The sequence below is a fragment of the Papaver somniferum genome, chromosome 5 (genome assembly GCF_003573695.1).
Source record: "Papaver somniferum cultivar HN1 chromosome 5, ASM357369v1, whole genome shotgun sequence".
Classification (NCBI taxonomy): domain Eukaryota; kingdom Viridiplantae; phylum Streptophyta; class Magnoliopsida; order Ranunculales; family Papaveraceae; genus Papaver; species Papaver somniferum.
In genome coordinates, this window is record NC_039362.1 from 76842373 (window position 1) to 76862037 (window position 19665).

A 19665-nucleotide genomic window follows, 5' to 3' on the forward strand; every position below is an offset into this window, starting at 1 on the left:
AAATATTAGCTTGAATCTAAATCAGGTTTTCATCTAACGGTGAATATTGGTTGCTTTGTAACTAAGGCAAAACCCTGATTTGAAGACTATATAAAGGAGACATTTAGCATTGAGAAAACTAATCCCCACACGTCCGTGTGATACTAGTTTCTCTGCTAGAGTCGATTCTCCTTTAACCTTTGGTTTCTTCTTCTAAAACCAGGTTTACGACTTAAATACTTCGTTGGGATTGTGAAGCCAGACCGATACTACTTTTATCATAGTTGTGTGATCTGATCTTGCATCTTCTATCGTAACAGTATAATCATGTTGATTGGCTTGAGATCGTGAGAGTTCTATGATAGGCAAGATATAAAAAGTAATCACAAACACCTTCGTCTCATCTTTTGTGATTCCACGACATCTTGTTTCGCTACCATACGATTAAGATTGTTGTGAGGTGATTGATTAATCTAGACTGTTCTTCGGGAATATAAGACCGGATTATCAATTGGTTCATATTCACCTTGATTATTATCAAAATACGGAACAAAAACTTTTAGGGTTTTTCTGTGGGAGACAAATTGATCCTTTGATAGACTTTTCTGTGTGAAACAGATTTGTTTATTGTTAAAGCCTGCGATTTTGGGTCGTAGAAACTCTTAGTTGTGGGTGAGGTCATCTAAGGGAATCAAGTGTGCAGTATCCTGCTGGGATCAGAGGCGTAGGGAGTACAACTGTACCTTAGATCAGTGGGAGACTGACTGGGGTTCAACTATAGTCCAGTCTGAAGTTAGCTTGGAGTAGGCTAGTGTCTGTAGCGGCTTAATACAGTGTGTATTCAATATGGACTAGGTCCCAGGGTTTTTCTGCATTTGCGGTTTCCTCGTTAATAAAATTCCGGTGTTTGTGTTATTTCTATTTCTGCATTATATTTGTTTATATAATTGAAATAATACAGGTTGTGCGTTTGAATCAATTAATTGGAGACCTTTGGTTGTTGATTGATATTGATTGATCCTTGGACATTGGTCTTTGGTACCGTCTAAGTTATTCCTTGTGTTTGATTATAGACTCGCTGATTTCTATTAGCTTGAGTGAATCAAAACAAGAGAGAGATATTAACTCCTTGAGATACTTTTATCTAGATTGAGTCTGTCTGTCTTGTTGATTCTCTAGTAAGTGTTTCGGAGTTAGTCCATACATATTGCTAATCGAAATATTGGGTGGTGTTGTTAGACCCCCGCTTTTTCAATTGGTATCAGAGTAGGCAAACACGTTCAAGACCTTACAAGTCTGTGTTTGTAGCGATCTGACTCTATGGACAGAGGTGCTATCTATATTAACGTACCACCAGTCTTCGATGGCTCTAATTACTTATGGTGTAAAATTGCTATGCGAGCTTTTCTTCAAGCACGTGATTTTCAATCATGGGTATATGTTGTTAATGTATATGATGCTCCCGTTGTGGCAGTTGGAGATGTAAACGTTCCCAAGAATATTGGTGAATACAGCCCTGCCGAGATACCTGCTTCAAAGGAAAACTCCGACGGTTTGAATTCCATCATACATGCCATTACCCCAAATCTTCAGCACCATGTGTCTAATTGCACTAGGTCTAAAAATGCTTGGGATATCTTAGAAACCGTATTTGAAGGTAACTCCAGTGAAAAGGAAGTCAGGCTTCAAAACCTTAATTCCGATTAGGAGAACCTTCGTATGGCAGATGAAGATACATTTGATGAGTTTAATCACAAAGTGTCTGAAATTGTTAATGCATCTTTTGCATTGGGTAAGACTATTCCTGAAAAGGACATTGTGATGAAAATTCTCAGATCGCTGCCATCTAGATACGAGTCTAAGAAGCATGCCATTGTTCAGGGAAATAACCTTGATAATCTTTCCAGAAATACATTGGTTGGAAAGCTAAAGATCTTTGATCATGAGCATACATCCAAAATTGGAAAGGATGTTTCCTTTAAGGCACAAAAGAACACTAAATTACTTGATAAGAGTAAAAGTGTTTATGTCTCTGAGGATGATCAGTCTGAGGGTGATTTTTCAGATGAAGATCTTGACAAATCAGTCTCCTTGATCACAAGACAGTTTAGGGATCTTCTATTGAAGAGAAGTAAACGGTTTTCAAGAGACAAACCTAGGTCATCGGATAAACCTCACAATCGTGTTCCTCTTAAAAACAGGGATGCTGACGAGGCTGATGACGAGGATATGCCACAGTTCTTTAAGTGTAAAGGTTTTGGTCATTTTGCAAACGAGTGCTCAAATCGTAGAAAATACATTGGGAACAAAGGTCTTGTTGTAACACTTGATGAGATGTCTGAGATCTATGATTCTGATGAAGATAGGAAATCAAGTGTCGGTCTTCTAGGTGAAAACATTGATTTTGATAACTGTAGCATTGCATATATCAATCTTGATGGTTTATGTGAAGATAAGAAGCCAATCATGCTAGAAGAATCAATTAACCCAACCTTTGGAAACCCTGTCTGTAATGTTTCAGTATCTACCGTGTGTTTAGATGATGTTGCACCACAGATGCCTGATTATTATCCAAGACTGACATGCTCGTTTTGTTCACAAAAGGGTCATGAACTATTAAGATGTTACAAGTACAAACATGAATTGAGGCATGCCAACAAACTTCAACGAAGAGCAAATCAGTTAGCAAGGAAGCTTAAACTTGCTCAGAAGACCGCTGAGGTATGTAGGATTTTATCTTCGTCTAAGAAGTTAGTTTCCAAAGACAAAACGAGACAATTTGAGAAGAAAGTATGGTCAAATCGCTTTGATAGACAGAAGTCAGAGGATTCCTCTCATGAGGAAAATGGTGGACAAATCATTGTTCACCACAACATAAATTAATTGTGTTGTTTGGTAAATCTTGTCTCATGTGTCTGTTCAAAAGAGACAAGGTTGTGAACGCACATGCTTTAGGAAAAGTTTTCTTAGATTTATTCTTTTCTGTTTATCAAATAAAAGGAAGGGTTACTTTAGACAATTCTACTCTTTATAGGGTTTAGAGTTGGACGTCCACGAACCTGTTTAAAGGTTTCGAACCCTACATTCCTTTTTCCACTTTGATATTATTTATATTCCAAGACTGCTTGTTGAGATTGTGAATTCCAATCACAAAAATAAGTTGGTTATAGATGTTCTCATAAGCATCGTGTATTTGGATGGAAAGGATGTCAACATGATTGTTAAGCTATCAATCAAGGAAAAATAAAAATCTCCAGTAATTCCGTCCTTGAAAAGAAAAAGGATGAATACAAGAAAACCAAGGGTTGTCCCTTCTAACTCTCAGAAATTTTCCGATGTTCTTGATGAGTTGAAGGAGGTAAGAAAGGAGATTCGTGATATAAAAGCTTACGTTTTAAGATCTTTGGAAATTCAGAAAGCCCTGGTTCGACATCATCAGCCAAGATGGTTTGTTGATATTAACTCATATCTTCACGAACCTTATGTACTAGTGGTTGTTGACGACAAGGAGTTAGGGAATGATAAAGAATTTCTCAAAGACATTGTTGCCTAGTATGTCTTCTTTTTGGCTTAGTTGGAAGAATAACTAGTGCTTTGAATAACGATGATTGTGACTACACATAGTATTATTTTCATCTTCTTGTTTTTAATTTTTTTTTTGGTTTAAAATTCTAAAACTATTTGGAGGATGATGTTTTGCAATATTTTTGATTTTGTTATATTGCAACTTGTTATGGGATATTTGTGTTTACGTCTGTGAACTTTGTTGTCCCATATTTTTATCAAAAGTAAAGTCGTTCATGATCGGTATTCATGTATTGGTTTAAGAATGAATATACTTTTGACATATACAAAAGTTAAGCCTATATTATCAATCATTGACGGAAGATAGGTTAAAATCTTTTGTATCTAAGGATTATTTCTATTGTATATGCTTGTGCAAAAGAATGAATCCTTGTGTATTCCACGGTATAGATCTTCATTGATCCATCCTTTTTGTATTACCGTGAGGCTCCATAATGTGTCTTATGTTGAGCACGATACGACTAAGTTGATTAATTTTTGATTATCTTGGTTGGTTGTTCCGTATACTTTATGTTGAGCATTTGTGAACTAAATTAATCATCTTGTTTGGTTATTTAGTTATTGCTCCGAAAGTTCTCCTATGTCGAGCAAAATAAATTACAATTAAATTGATTACATTTGTGATTAGTTTGATTGTGTATTCCAATTAGATTAATTATGGGATCTGTTGTAATTAATTTAGTTGAGTTTTCATATATTCCATGAGTTTTTCTTGTGTTGAGTATATGAACGGCTATCTTAATCATTTTCTAATGGTTATGTTAGTCGTTGTTCCGTAAGTTTACTTATGTTGAGCACAATGAATTAAATTGATCACTTTTGTGGTTAATTTGATTATGTATTCCGATTAGATTATTCATGGGTTTACTTATGAATAATTTGATTGAGTGTTGGATATAAAAATCATTCTCATGGTTTTGGTGTCCAATAAAAATCCTTCTTTTCTCTTGAAATTAAGGTCGCTCGTTGTTGTTCTTTCGGGAATGACATCAAATGGGGGAGAGATCTTTTGAACTTGTGCTTAATGGTCATATCTTGAGGGGTGTGCGACTGTGGAATTTTAGAGGGGTTATCTTGTATCTTTAAACTCCTTGATGAATGCTGTTAGCTTCGGCTATATGATTGCATCTAAATAAGTTGATGTGTGTTTCTTTCTCTCAGTCATGAAATGTCTCTTACGGAAATTTCATTATGATCCCGTTCTTGTACCTTTGCCAATTTTATTGACAAAAAGGGGGAGAATTAATATGTAGTTCACACTACAAATACATATGGTTTTCGGATCATTGTGTAAGGGGGAGTGGTTTTCATGTGAGATGGAGTATTGACTAAGGGGGAGTGATACATATCACCATAGTATTATTGTTGAAGTTGTGACACAATTGGACTTTGACACTGTGTAATAATACTATGACACTGTATAACAATGATCGAGACCGATGCTTTCTCATTGTTATAGCTACGGATCTTCAACAACGGTGATGCTAAACTTACAACCTTTGGGATCATTGGAGTACTTGGAAGTGACGAAGATTTCGAGGAATGTTGAAGATTAGACATGTGGAATAGGAGTTACTAAAGTTTCATTATCTTTTTTGTACTCCATATCTATTGATAGTTTTGTCACTAAAATTGACAAAGGGGGAGATTGTTAGAGCACTGCTCGGTCAAACTCGCATGCGTTGCTATCTCAAGCATGTTTGTCAATGTTAATGATCAAAACTATAAGTCTTGATTTCTACTCTATTATAGCTAAGTCTCGGACTAGGATAGTAAGTGTAGTTGAGCTCAAGGACTTCATGGAGATTCATCATACAAGTAGAAGTTCTACTCAAGGAACCAGTGGAACTTCTCGACAAAAAGGTATGTGGAGACTTGAACTTATCTGTCACTCAAAAGTCTATCTATTCTATCTCTTACTCTTTGAGAAAAAAGTCGTATGCTATATATATAGACTAGATCATACGCATTTGGTATTTCGAGCCGAGTATACCTCGCCTATCTATATCTCGAAATATGTGTTGGTAAGCTTTTCGCTTCGACCAAGTTTATCTTTACCTAATGACGAAAGTCATGAATGTTTCAATCATCTTGAAAATTGCTTTGACGAGAAATAGTGGAACAACTATATAACGTCCTCTAAGAATGTTTCAATGATTGGAATGAGAGTTTAGATTACACAACCAATGAAATCCTTGAACCGAAGTTTTCGAACTTTGTTGATCAAGAGAACCGGAAGTATGGCAAGTGCCAAGTCCGCGAACTCAGTCCGAGAACTGCCGAAGTTCTCAAACCCGAGAATTTTTGCTGGAGTTGAAAAACTACTTGCATGATCCAAGTCCGCGAACCCAGTCCGCGAACGACGTAGTTCTCGAACCCGAGAATTTCTGCTGGAGTTTGTAAACTCTATCCGGTGTCTTAAGTCCGCGAACCTAGTCTGCGAACTTCAGAAGGTTATATATCTTAAGATGATTTCTGAACTTAATCTTAAAAGACTAAGGAATGCATTTGCAAACCGTGGATATTAAAGTTCATGAACCAATTCGAGTGAATCAAATCATCTTTGCTTCAATTGTGTCTTGTGTAGTTACATAAGATTTCCTTGCAATTGAATAACTCTCTTAACTAGTTCATTTGAGTCAATTGAACTAGTTATGGTGAAGAAGAACATGGTTGGTATGAAACGCTCATATGGTTAACCTCTTTGGGTAGACTATTGTTGAACCAACAATGTACAAGTTTGGGTGCGGTTTACAAACATAGAAGCGTACAGTCATTTATGTATGACAAGCTAAGTTTTCGATCTAACGGTTGAGAAATATTAGCTTGAATCTAAATCAGGTTTTCATCTAATGGTGAATATTTATTGCTTTGTAACTAAGGCAAAACCCTGATTTGAAGACTATATAAAGGAGACATTTAGCATTGAGAAAACTAATCCCCACACGTCCGTGTGATACTAGTTTCTCTGCTAGAGTTGATTCTCCTTTAACCTTTGGTTTTCTTCTTCTAAAACCAGGTAACGAATTAAAGACTTCATTGGGATTGTGAAACCAGACCGATACTACTTTTATCGTAGTTGTGTGATCTGATCTTGCATATTCTATCGTAACAGTACAATCATATTGATTGGCTTGAGATCGTGAGAGTTCTCCGATAGGCAAGATATAAAAAGTAATCACAAACACCTTCGTATCATCGTTTGTGATTCCACGACATCTTGTTTCGCTACCATACGATTAAGATTGTTGTGAGGTGATTGATTAATCTAGGTTGTTCTTCAGAAATATAAGACCGGATTATCAATTGGTTCATTTTCACCTTGATTGTTATCAAAAGACGGAACAAAAACTTTTAGGGTTTTTCAGTGGGAGACAAATTGATCCTTTGATAGACTTGTCTGTGTGAGACAGATTTGTTTATTGTTAAAGCCTTAGATTTTGGGTCGTAGCAACTCTTAGTTGTGGGTGAGATCAGCTAAGGGAATCAAGTGTTTATTATCCTGCTGGGATCATAGGCGTAGGGAGTACAACTGTACCTTGGATCAGTGAGAGACTGATTGGGGTTCAACTATAGTCCAGTCCGAAGTTATCTTGGAGTAGGCTAGTGTCTGTAGCGGCTTAATACAGTGTGTATTCAATATGGACTAGGTCCCGAGGTTTTTCTGCATTTGCGGTTTCCTCGTTAACAAAATTCTGGTGTCTGTGTTATTTATATTTCTGCATTATATTTGTTTATATAATTGAAATAATACAGGTTGTGCGTTTGAATCAATCAATTGGAAATCCGACCTTTGGTTGTTGATTTATATTGATTAATCCTTGAACATTGGTCTTTGGTACCGTCCAAGTTATTCCTTGTGTTTGATTATAGACTCGCTGATTTCTATTAGCTTGAGTGAATCTAAACAAGAGAGAGATGTTAACTCCTTGAGATACTTTTATCTAGATTGAGTCTGACTATCTAGTTGATTCTCTAGTAAGTGTTTCGGAGTTAGTCCATACAGATTGCTAATCGAAATATTGGGTGGTGTTGTTAGACCCCCGCTTTTTCACTACTAATTTTCCCATAGTCTATGTAATGTTTACAGCTCAGAGAATCGGATACTAAGCAGTATTGATGTCTCTGTCAAACTGATACTGCTAAGTAATAAAAGGTAATCAAGATCACAATAATAACGAAGAACACAAACGTTTACGTGGTTCGACTTTTGTCTACGTCCATGGGGTAATGAGTGATTGTTTGTATTAAGCTTTGGTGGTTACAAAGATCTTAAATGCTTCCAAAAGTAATAGAGATAACTCAAGTTGAAGTAAATACTTAAGTTCTAAACATTAAATAGGTATAATCTTAAGACTAGATCTTCTTCTCTTAGGTATTGAATGCCCTTATTTTGTTGGTGAAGCTTGGTATTTATAGCCCCTTATGATCCAGATATATCTTTGCTGTCTTTGGGTCCATCGTCCGCTGATATACCTTCCGTACAAATGGTACCTTCGTTCACCGCATGCTTTCTCCAGTCGGACTCTGTCACCTCAGCTGACCCACGTTCCTTCGGGAACTTCCTAGCCTCAATACAGATTGTACCTTCGTTCCGCTAGCCTTCGCCAGTCAGACTCTGCCACCTCATATCTCTCACGTTCTTTGGTTAAGCGTGTAGATAAGAGATTTGCGCATTTAATGCTGATTGGATATGTCATCTACCTCTGTCCCTTCGCCAGCTGCCTCTCTCTAGACTAGGTTCTACTTTTCTATCTTAGACGTCGAGGTATCCCTTGGATAAGATAAAGTAGATCTGCGAAGGTATCTTCTGCTACTCAAGTTCCTCTGTATAGCGAGGGATACACAGTCATCTTACGCGCGACCACTGAAACCGTGACACATGCTCCGCAGAATATTGATATTCACAGTCGGATATTCATTGTATTGGATATTATAATACCAATTCGACATAATCTGTGCTCGTGCGGATGATAGGTTGACTAAAATTGGTAAGCTCAGGTTACTACAGAAAAATATACTTACAGTTAAAGAGTGGTCAAAGGTACAAGGCTGAGGTTTGTGGACTTTCAGCTGGTAATTCCCATAAGGCCCAAGGCACGGGTTCAACTTACTAATCCACGAGTTTTCCTAAATTCGGTAGTCTGACGATGCAATTGGTGTGTGCACGTGTTTTTTTTATATATATATAAATAAATATGTACAAACAAGCAAACAAAATATAAAAGTTCCAAAAATAAAAACTAACAAAAATAAATAAAATCTAAAAAAATTTGGGATTTCCTACTCTTTTAGGCAAGTCCAACTTTCCACCTTTAGTTTCCAGCAAAACCTGCACACCAAAAATAAAAGTACCCAAAGTAAAATCTAATAAAAGAAACAAAATAAAAAATAAACCTAAAAACAAATCCGCGTCGGCGGCGCCAAGAATTGATCGGATTTTTTGTAGTGGTAAATAGGATGTCGTTCACTCAAGACTTAATAAACAAAAATACTAAGAACAATAAAATATATATAAAACATTGTCGAGATGAAGAATTTACTGGGACTCGGGATTTCACTGTTTTCTCTAACTCGTTGATTAGTCCCCCTTTCAATCGAATCCAAGCCCATTAACTTTCCTGTTTTATCGAAACAGGCTTAGTCCAATCCAAATCCATAAGAATCTCCGCAACAATCTCGTCCCAATTCTTCCCAGAAATCATGCAGATGAACAAAAACTTTTCCCGCCAAAACAGTTCTTTTGAAATGAAAGAGATGGAGTGCCCCTAGTAATTTCGGGGGTGCAGATAGTAGTGGGGTCCAAATAGCAAATCGGGTGACCCTTATCAGTGGAGTGCCTCTTATCCAAAACTGGTGTCCATTTAGCACTTTTCCTTGGGCGCCTTCAGAAAATTTTCTGGGGTGTCTTCAACATATTCTGGGGTGCCTTTAGTAATTTTTTTATGCGAGCGCAAATACCACTTTTCCAGCTAATTTCTCCGCACAAGTGTATTTTCTCCAAAAACACCTACAAAGACATAAATAAACATAATAAATACAAAAGCGAGCACTAACAATACATACAATTGAGATCATATTAGACACACAAATGTGTCTATCACAATACCCATGAATAATTCCCCCATGTAACATGTTTTAATTTCTCGTAGGAATTAGATAAGTCATGGAATATCTCTTGTATTGTCCAGGTTGTCACGATGTACTTAGATGAATAATAACCTAAGCTAGCCTGACTTTGTCGAAGTGACATAGCTTGAAGAGACAACTCAGCTGTAAGGTTATGTGTGACTAATAGGAAGTTTGTCGTAAGATGACATTGTAAACAGGCCCGTAGCCACTTAATATGCTCAAGGCGTATTTGTGGCATATTTGTGGCATGTCAGTAGCATATGGCGTATTTTGTGGCATATAGCGTATTTGTGGCATATGGAGTATTTGTGGCATATTTGATTCTGTTAGCCATAATAATACGCAAGGGTGTCGTAGCAATATCCATGGCCTGGGGGCACGACCAATTTGGCTAAGGCTGAAAGTTGGCCAAAGCGTATTGAGAAGTTTGGTGGCGTGGGTCACCAATTGATAGCTAGCCAAGTCGTGGCGCAGGGAACGACCTAGTTGACAGCTAGCCGAGCCATGGCGTGGGGCACAACCTAACTGGCATGGACATGGAACGTTATGAGGTTTGTCCGTGTTGGTTGGTGGATGTGGCCACGAACTTTGGTGGGATAGATCGTGGCCATGGCCACGACTTGGCTGAGAAATTAGGTGGTCGTGGCCACGGCCATGGATAGGCCAAGAGATGAGGTGGTCGTGGCCACGAACATGGATAGGCCGAGAGATAAAGTTTATGTGGAAATGGACGTGTCTAGTCCGAGAGATAAGGTGGCCGTGGCCACGGACATGGAGATGCCGAGAGATAAGGTGTTCGTAGCCACATACATGGCTATGCCGAGAGATAAGGTGTTCGTGGCCACAGACATGGCTGGATGAAAAGTTGGTGGCCATGGCCACGCATTGGATAGCTGAGAAGTTGGTGGTCGTGGCCACACATTGGCTAAATGAGAAGTTGGTGGTCGTGGCCACGCATTGGCTATCTGATATATGGTGGCGGTGGACAAGCATTAGCTATTTGATAGATGGTGGACGTGGCCACGGATATTAGCCTAGCCAAGGAATTGATGGCCATGGCCATGGGAATTAGTTTGTGACCACGTCTAGATTATATGACACAACCATATCAACTTGGTTATGGAGCACGACAAGGTTAGCCTGGATATGTGGCACGACTATGTAGCCATGGAGCGCGTCTTTGTAGCCATGGCCGTAGAACGTTGCCATTTAGGTGGCCTGGCCATGAACACGGCTCTGCTGGCCATGGGGGGATGGATATGAAACGCGCACATGGTGACCTGGCTATGAGGTGCGTCCATGTTGCGTCCACACTCTATTTGTAGCATACCGAACATATTCAAAGAATTCAGCCGTGGAAGTTCTGCGATTCGAAGTAATGTTCTAAATAATATTCTTCTGGTAGTACTTTTATTCAAAATAGCATAATAGCTTATTCTGAATATCAATACTTTGTACTATCAGTGCAGACTGATTAATGCATGACAATTCATATGGACGTGCATAAGATAATAAGAGTTCAGCCGAGTGAAACTCTAAAATCTTGCAGGCATATTCGAGACTAGTATGGCCATTGGCTGGATTCGCATTCTCAGTTCTCTTGCGGAATATAATGTAGAAGTGTGAATCCATAATTCTGATACCGGGTCAGAAATTTATACATACTTTCTTTCATGTATCTGCAGCTGGGCAGAGACAATATTACAATTTTCTCCCTTGTCAAAAATCCACCATCAACAGCCAACACAGTTTACACCTTTGCCGATATCCAAGTAATCCTGAATTTCTAGTCACTTTTCCCTATGGTTCTGTATACCATGAAGAGAAAATGGAACAATGGAAATACATTAGAGAAATTGGCGCTAGAGCCAATCTTCCATGGGTAATCATAGGTGATCTTAATATTACTATGCATGCACATGAAAGATATACTTTCTCAACTCCCACTACTTTAGAGTATCCTGAAATCCAATCGATTATAGACAATGTTGATCTTTCAGATTTAGGATACATTGGAAACAATTTTACTTGGAACAATAGACAGTCTGGCAATGATTGTATTTACGCTAGACTTGATATGGCGCTTGGTAATGGTCACTGGTTAACTCATTATGGTTCTTCTATTGTTCACCATATTGACGCTATATGCAGTGATCACATACCAATTATCTTGGAGACTAATCCCATGTCTAACCAAGGTAGTAAGCCTTATAGATATTTCAAGTGTTGGAGAATTGATCCATCTGTTAGGGAAGTAATCAACAATGCTTACTCTAAAGATGTTAGAAGTTCTTCTCCATACAAATTAGCTAACAGACTTAGGTTTGTTGAACATGATATTAAATTGTGGAATATCCAACATTTTGGCAATATTGATCATAAGGTTAAGACTCTAAGTAATCAACTCAATGATCTAACTAATCTTCATCATTCCTCTGAGAATGTGGAATTGATTAAACAAGTAGAGTTTGATCTAGCACACTGGCAAAAAGTTCAAGAAGACTTCTGTTAGAGCATTGCTCGGTCGAACTCGCATGCGTTGCTATCTCAAGCATGTTTGTCAATGTTAGTGATCAAAACTATAAGTCTTGATTTCTAGTCTACTATGGCTAAGGTCTCAGACTAGGATATAAAGTGTAGTTGAGCTCAAGAACTCCATGGAAATCATCATACAATACGAAGGACTACTCAAGGAACCTGTGGATCTTCATCGACTAAAAGGTATGTGGAGACTTGAACTTATCCATCACTCAAAAGTCTATTTATCTCCTATCTTGAGACAAAAGTCGTTTTGCTATATAGACTTAGATTATACACATTTGTTATTTCAAGCCGAGTTTATCTCGCCTATCTATTTCTCGAAATATGTGTTGGTAAGCTTTCGCTTTAGCCAAGTTCATCTTTACCTAGTGACGAAAGTCATGACAAGTTTCAATCACTTTGAAAATTGCTTACTTTGACGAGAAATAGTTTGTGAATAACAACTATAGAATATCAACGTCCTCTAAGAATGTTTCAATGATTGAAATGAGAGTTTAGATTATATAACCACTGGAGGATATAAGCATTGTTATGGAAACACATATATGTATAAGTCCTTATTCCTTGAACCGAAGTTTACGAACTTTGTTGATCAAGAGAACCGGCATGGGGGCGAACTCAGTCCGCGAACTGGCGGAAGTTCTCGTCCCGAGAATTTCTGCTGGAGTTTGTGAACTCCGTCTGGTAACTTAAGTCCACGAACCCAGTCCGCGAACTAAAAACGATGTTTGTGAACTTATTCTTATATAAACTAAGGAATGCAAATTGCAAACCGTGGCTATTTAGTTCATGAACCTATTCGAGTTAATCAAATCGTTTTTGCTTCGATTGTGTCTTGTGTAGTTACATAAGATTTCCTTGCAATTGAACAATTCTCTAACTAGTTCATTTGAGTCATTTGAATTAGTTATGATGAAGAAGAATATGGTTTATATGAAAGTGATCATATGGCTAACCATTTGGTTGACTATTGTTGAACCAACAAATGTACAAGTTTGGGTACGGTTACACAAGCCTAGAAACATGCATTTCATTTGTGTGTAACAAGCTAGTTTTCGATCTAACGGTTGAAATATATTAACTTGAATCTAAATTAGGTTTTCATCTAACGGTGAATATTGAATGCTTTGTTACCAATCTAACATTGATTGCAAACCCTGATTTGAAAGACTATCGAGAGATTGAGATATAAACTCTTTGATATACTTTTTTATCTAGATTGAGTCTGACTGTCTAGTTGATTCTCTAGAAAGCAAATTTAAGTTTTTCCCCGCTTTTTCAATTGGTATCAGAGCAGGAAAACACGTTTAAAAGACCTTACAAGTCTGTGTTTGTGGAAATCTGAGTTTGAGGACAGAATCTCTGACATATACGCATACCAAGATGTCTTCTAAAGCTTTTAACTATGCCAAATGTCTTGGGAATACCTCAAAGGATTACTCCTTAGCTGATTCTTCCGAATCCCGAGGTAAGAGGATTGGTTCATCTCGTGATGACATATTTCTATCTGATGAGACATTGGGCACTATGGCAAAAGCTGAAATGAAGTTCACCAGAATCTCAAAAAACTCTGCTGAGATTATTGATTTTCAGGATCATGATCAGGTTATTGATGAATTTGAAAAGTCTCTTGATCGAGAACATGAACTCTATAGCATCATTGAGTCCTTCTCTAAGAATATTGAAAAACTTATCCATGACACTGCTCTACAACGTGAAAATATTAGTGTTCTTGAAGATATTGTTAAGGAAGACTCGTGTCGAAAAAGAGAAACTAGAAGCATCCCTTACTCTAACCGATGAACAATGCAGATCCTTGGAAAAGAAAAACTCCGTCTCAAGGAGAAATTCTTCTGTACAAACTAATTCTCATGGATTGCAGTACATGAAGGTTCTTCCAGAAGAAGGTTGTGACAAGAAAGGTTTACACTACTTGCAATCTTCTCATATGGCTATGAAGTTAAAACAGGTGTCGTTTATTGCTTCTCCTCCACAAACCTGTACTTTCTGCGGAAAAAGGAATCACTATGCTATCCATTGTTTTTCTAGGAGTGTTGATGGTGGATTTTAGTTCAGGGCTAAAATTGTAAAACTAAATTTATGCGCTGACATCCTGCAAAGGATAAAGTCACTGATAAGTGATGAATACTTCTCCACTTTACTAATTCACCTAAAATGGAGCATGTAGCAACAATCCCATATACCTTGTGAATTTATAACATTATTAATGTATGTCCAGCCTTGTATTTCCTGTACTTCTCTACTCTTATCATTGGTGCGGCATGACGACTGAGTGTTGCTCTCAGCAGAGCAACACGAATCTCCAAGCATTAATAATGAAGCATGTACGAAATACCCGTACATGCTATAACTCTCGGAGTGTTATACTAGCCCGATTGAGCATCTGGACTGTCCATATCAGTCTCAGAAACGATCACGACCATACAACTTCACCAGCATGATTGGATGGCTCAGATCGAATCCATAACCCCCAAGCAGGTATTGGAGTATTCACCATCGGCCCAATGCGGACCCGCATGGTCGGCCTCCCTAAAAGGGCAGCATGGCTTGCCAATACGTCCAGCCAAAACAGCGTGGACGAGAAACTCTAAATTAGGGTTTGCGACACATTACATGTATCGTAAAGTAGTCTCAACCATCCATCTTCGCAGGCATAGATGAAGGGTATAAATGTAGATTCAAAGGGCCCAGAGCATGTCCACACAATCACCGTGGGCCCGCCTACATACATGATCTATCGGTCAGGACCAACTATAGTTGGTCGTTCCAGTTCGTGCGCCCAAACAAGGCATAACGCACGACTGGTGAAACCATAATTAGGGTTTGAACATCACGAGCGTCCATTTTCTCCTGCACGAATGAAGGGTCCAGGAATAGACTAGGCAGGTCCGGTGCGCATCAACATGATCATCGTAGGCCCATCTATCTCCACACCCGATCGGCCAAGGCATATCATGACTGTTTTCCTCGATTCGCACGCCCAAACTAGGCGTGGTCATACCTCCTAATTGCAAACTAATCTCGACCGCACAACTTTTCCGGACAAATTGAGTGGCTTAGATCACGTTTCTATGGGACAATGAAATACAGGCGTGTACATCAGCCCGTCGTGTGCACACCAGACTAATCGGCCAAGACCGACCAGGCTTGGTCGCCTCGAAACGCACGCCCAAAGTTGGCATGACGCGCGGCCTTTGTGGCACAAAATCTCTATCGCAAATCAATCCTAGCCGCTCCTCTTTGCCGGACAAATTGAGCGATCTAGATTACACTTTCACGAGACAATGAGGTATGGGCATGTACATTGGCATGCCGTCTACACGCATTCCCAATCGGCCTTGCAAAAATCTTGTCCCAAGCTTGGATTCGACCAAGCTGAAGAGTGATGCTTGTGCACCTCTTCATAAACCCTAATTCCACTAACGGTCGCAGATGAGTGTCTCAAAGATCATCTCGTCCGTTCAACTTCACCTGCTTGGTTATACATCCCTGTTTAGGAGTTAGTTGGTCAATGAGGTGCCGTGGTGATTACCATCCGCCACTCTACCACACCATGTGGTCGGCCAAGAGAGGACTTGCTTGCGCAGCCTCCAAACCATCACATGAAGTAGGCTGGACATGATGCTATTTTAAGACGCTCAGCAGTGATGCTTCATACATGCTGAATATATTCGATGCATTACACGCATATAATTCACGTGATATATTACAAGTATCAAATTCCCAAATAACTTATTTATTTAACCTAGCATTACATGCTACCTTTTGTGGGTCCCACGATACGCACAATCGAGACATCAATCAAGTCACAAACTGGGGGATACATACTGGGGTATTGGTCTGGCGGTTTACAGCGTGCAGCGCAAAATGCGCCATCACAAGAACGTGTCAGGAAGTCATGGACGGTTAGTGATGATGGGAGAAGTGGGAAAGACTGATCGTGTAACACTAGCACACGCAACTCCACTACTCCATCACTCCACTTTCTCCACTTCCCATGAGAGACGTGGGTTAGGCTCAATGACTTGTATAAATAGGTTCTCCTCCCTATTTTCAAACAAGACAAGACAACAGAAACCAAGTGTTGATACAACCATATCCAAACACCGGAACAGATAGCTTACATTCTGCAAGCCAGTTCAGCTTTCTGATACAAGTCATACACAACCAACACCTTCACAATCTCAACACCTTCTTCGCTTCCCTCCCTAAGATCAACCCCATCTACTTCACTTTGTGACCGAAGCAAGTTTGGAACGGCCATTTCTTGGTTTAGGCCAGAATTGTACAGATTGATTTCTCGAATCAAAAGCACTCCCGTGTAGTGCATTTGTTTAGGGTTTAGATTCGTTTCTCATCCACACACCCACATTTACCAAAAACCGCAGAAACAGTTTTCACCCATAAACAATTGGCGACCACAGCGGGAGATTAATCTCTCGGTTTTGAAGTCAATTTCTTCAATACCAATTTAATTTTACTGATTTCGAAAATGGTGGATCTTAGGTATGGATCAGCGAACAATCCTAACGGGACTAGCGTTGACAACACTCTCGGTGTTGATATCTCAGGTGTCACCGTGCAGCCAGTCAATACCATCAATGTATCTCGTGGAATTGCTTCCTCTACTACCAGCACCAGCGGAGCAGGAGATGTTCCAGTAAGTGTAACACCTCCCATCACCAGAGCCAGAGCAGCCGCAAATCCCGGCATCTCCTCAAAGTGTAACGCCTCCGGCGTCACCAGAACAACAACTTCCACCCCTTCATCATAATGAGGAGCTGGAGGAGAAAGAGGAGGACCATCTCCCCAATACCATCGCATGGATAGGCAGGAAGTCCTTGCTAAGACTCAAACGGATATGGCTGCAACTCAGAAAGAGGTACTCACTTTTCTTAAGACATTAACTGATCGATTGCCACAAGAGCCGCGACATCCCCCGAAGCCAACAAGGAACACATTCAACGCACCCGGAGAAGGTACTTCAGCAGCGCGGACCTGATCAAAGAAGCCACATCAGATATGAACGGTCCTGTCATGGAGATTCCTACACTGGGGACTGATCCTCACAACTATCCTCCTCGAGTTAATAGTCTCGCTATGAGCCGGAGGCCGGTGGATCAGGAAGTGGTTTCTCTAGTGGAAAGTTTATGCGAACTTTTACACCTCTCTAAGAATCAACGGGCAGAGACGTTTTGCTGCAATCAACCAGAAGAAGGTCACAACCGGGTCCAACACGTTATTGCACGCATCAAGGAATCAGAGTTCAATAGGGACCTCATCGACACAGGAGCGTCTTCGAATGTGATTACTCTCAAGACCCTCAGGATGTCCAAGGTTCGCTCAGGAAAGATCGTATGGCATCCTACCACAATGACAGACTTTGAAGGAAACCAGACCATCACATACGGGATCGTCCCTTCAACGTATCACCAACGCCTGAAGACTATGCTGGATAAAGAAGTCGTTCGTATTCCTGCATCATTGTCTCCTTACGCACCAATATGCGGGGTAGAACTGTTCGAACTGAGGGAAGCTCCGCGGGAAGGATCAGACAAAGTCCATTGCATCCCACTATCCACGTGGGAGTCAATCCAGGAGGAGGACCGACTTGCATCATTGAGGGATAATCCCCACGACGCACCTTTGCTGACAAGGCATTCCTATTCATCCGGTGAAGCCACAACCCATGTTTCGTGGCAAGCCGTAACCAGAAATGGAAAACTGTATACCGACGCCTATGTTAGCAATTAGCAGGGAAGACTATTACCCAGTCTCTCCGCCCAACGGAATGCTACAACAACAACGATCCATAGGAAGAGGTGCTGGATGCTCCACGACAGCTGCAAGATAGTACCAACTCCACAACTGATGAGATCGACGATGAGGAATCTCCTAGGCATATCTCCATCATCTCGACCTTGTGTAAGCATTCATACAATCTCCGATCCAAGCCGTTCAAACAATCTCCGAGGAAATTCAGGCGCGAGATCATGTGTTACATGGATTCCAGAGACTTGAACGAATGATGCCCCAATGACGATTTCCTCTACCTAACATCATACATGTTGGTAGATGCTACCAGCGAACACGGCATTTTTCCTCCATGGATGGATGTAGCGGCTACAACCAGATAAGGATGTATGAGCATGGTGCAATTACGATAACACCTGCTCTGCTGGAAACAACAAGCCTGCCAGTAATGAAGAGCCTCGCAATGTTCGTGGAAACATATATTTCACCAACGGGCAATACAATCTTCAGCCTTTGTAAGAAGTTCCGCTGAAGCAGTAAGAGGAAAACCACCGAGATACAACATCCTGCGCGTCCAAGATCGCCAACTCCAATAGCACATGCACGACCGCCACAATGATGAAACAACGTCCAAGATATTCCATGTTTGGATCGACGACAACAACATCAATGAGAGACGCTTTCAGAATTTCGTCTCTCGTAGAAGAAGTAGATGTGTTACCAAAGGAGATTGCACCTGGGTCTTAAGAGGTACATACATATTCTCCATGTCAAGAGCTTCATCATTAGTTAAGTAATTCTCATGAAGGAGATTCCCTACTCCTCAAAGACACTATCCGAATATGATAATGGCAAAGGATTATGACACTTAGCACTGCCCATCTCAAAGATGGTGAATTTAGAGAGATGTAAGCACGCTATCGTTCCAAGATGTCCAAAGACAAATATATACTCAAGAGTGCAGAAGTATTGTCAAAGGCCGGTGATATTCCTGGACGTCTGTGAAGCGCAACGCAGGCGTAAAGACGGTCTCATGAACCCAGCATGGCATCATCTATCAAGTCAAAGTCTCAATGGATACTCGTGGGCAGGGGACTGTCCCCCTCTTCTTCATTCCATGAGGCAACATCAAGAAGCCATCGGTTTCATCATTAGCTTATCCCTCTAATAACGAGACGATCTCTACCACTATATGAAGACCGCCAAGTTCGCGCCATCTTCCTCCCAGTCTCTTCTGATCGCAGCTGCGGTTGAGAACCGTTTTTCAAGCTTCACAGTAGCAACAACCACTACGGACAGAGGTAATCCAAACTTCTGCATATTTTATTTTCCCACAGAGAAGTAGTAGAGTCACGGAGGAGAGATGGCGATATCTTTATTATGGTAAACCCACCGACCATACAAGATAGAACCATGTAAATCACGCTTGGGGGATGAGGCTCAGCATGAAGTTCCTTCACCGTCAGTTAGGGACTTCTTCAACACGGTCAATCCAGAAGCATGTAATTCGCAAGTGTAAATCAAACTGAAGAGGAAGCTTTCTTCAACGCTCTTTCCTGAAGAAGCTGCTTCAACACTCTCTCCAGCAGAAGCCGCTTCAACACTATCTCCAGCAGAAGCCGCTTCAACACTATCTCCAGCAGAAGCCGCTTC

At 40.1% G+C, this 19665-nt stretch overlaps 1 protein-coding gene across 1 annotated transcript; it reads left to right on the forward strand.

The window, feature by feature from the left end:
* The first annotated feature begins 11524 nt into the window (after positions 1 to 11524).
* On the forward strand, positions 11525 to 12208 carry LOC113279205. Its single transcript, XM_026527905.1, has one exon. The coding sequence runs from the start codon at positions 11525 to 11527 to the stop codon at positions 12206 to 12208; it is 684 nt and encodes a 227-aa protein (XP_026383690.1).
* Positions 12209 to 19665: the final 7457 nt, after the last annotated feature.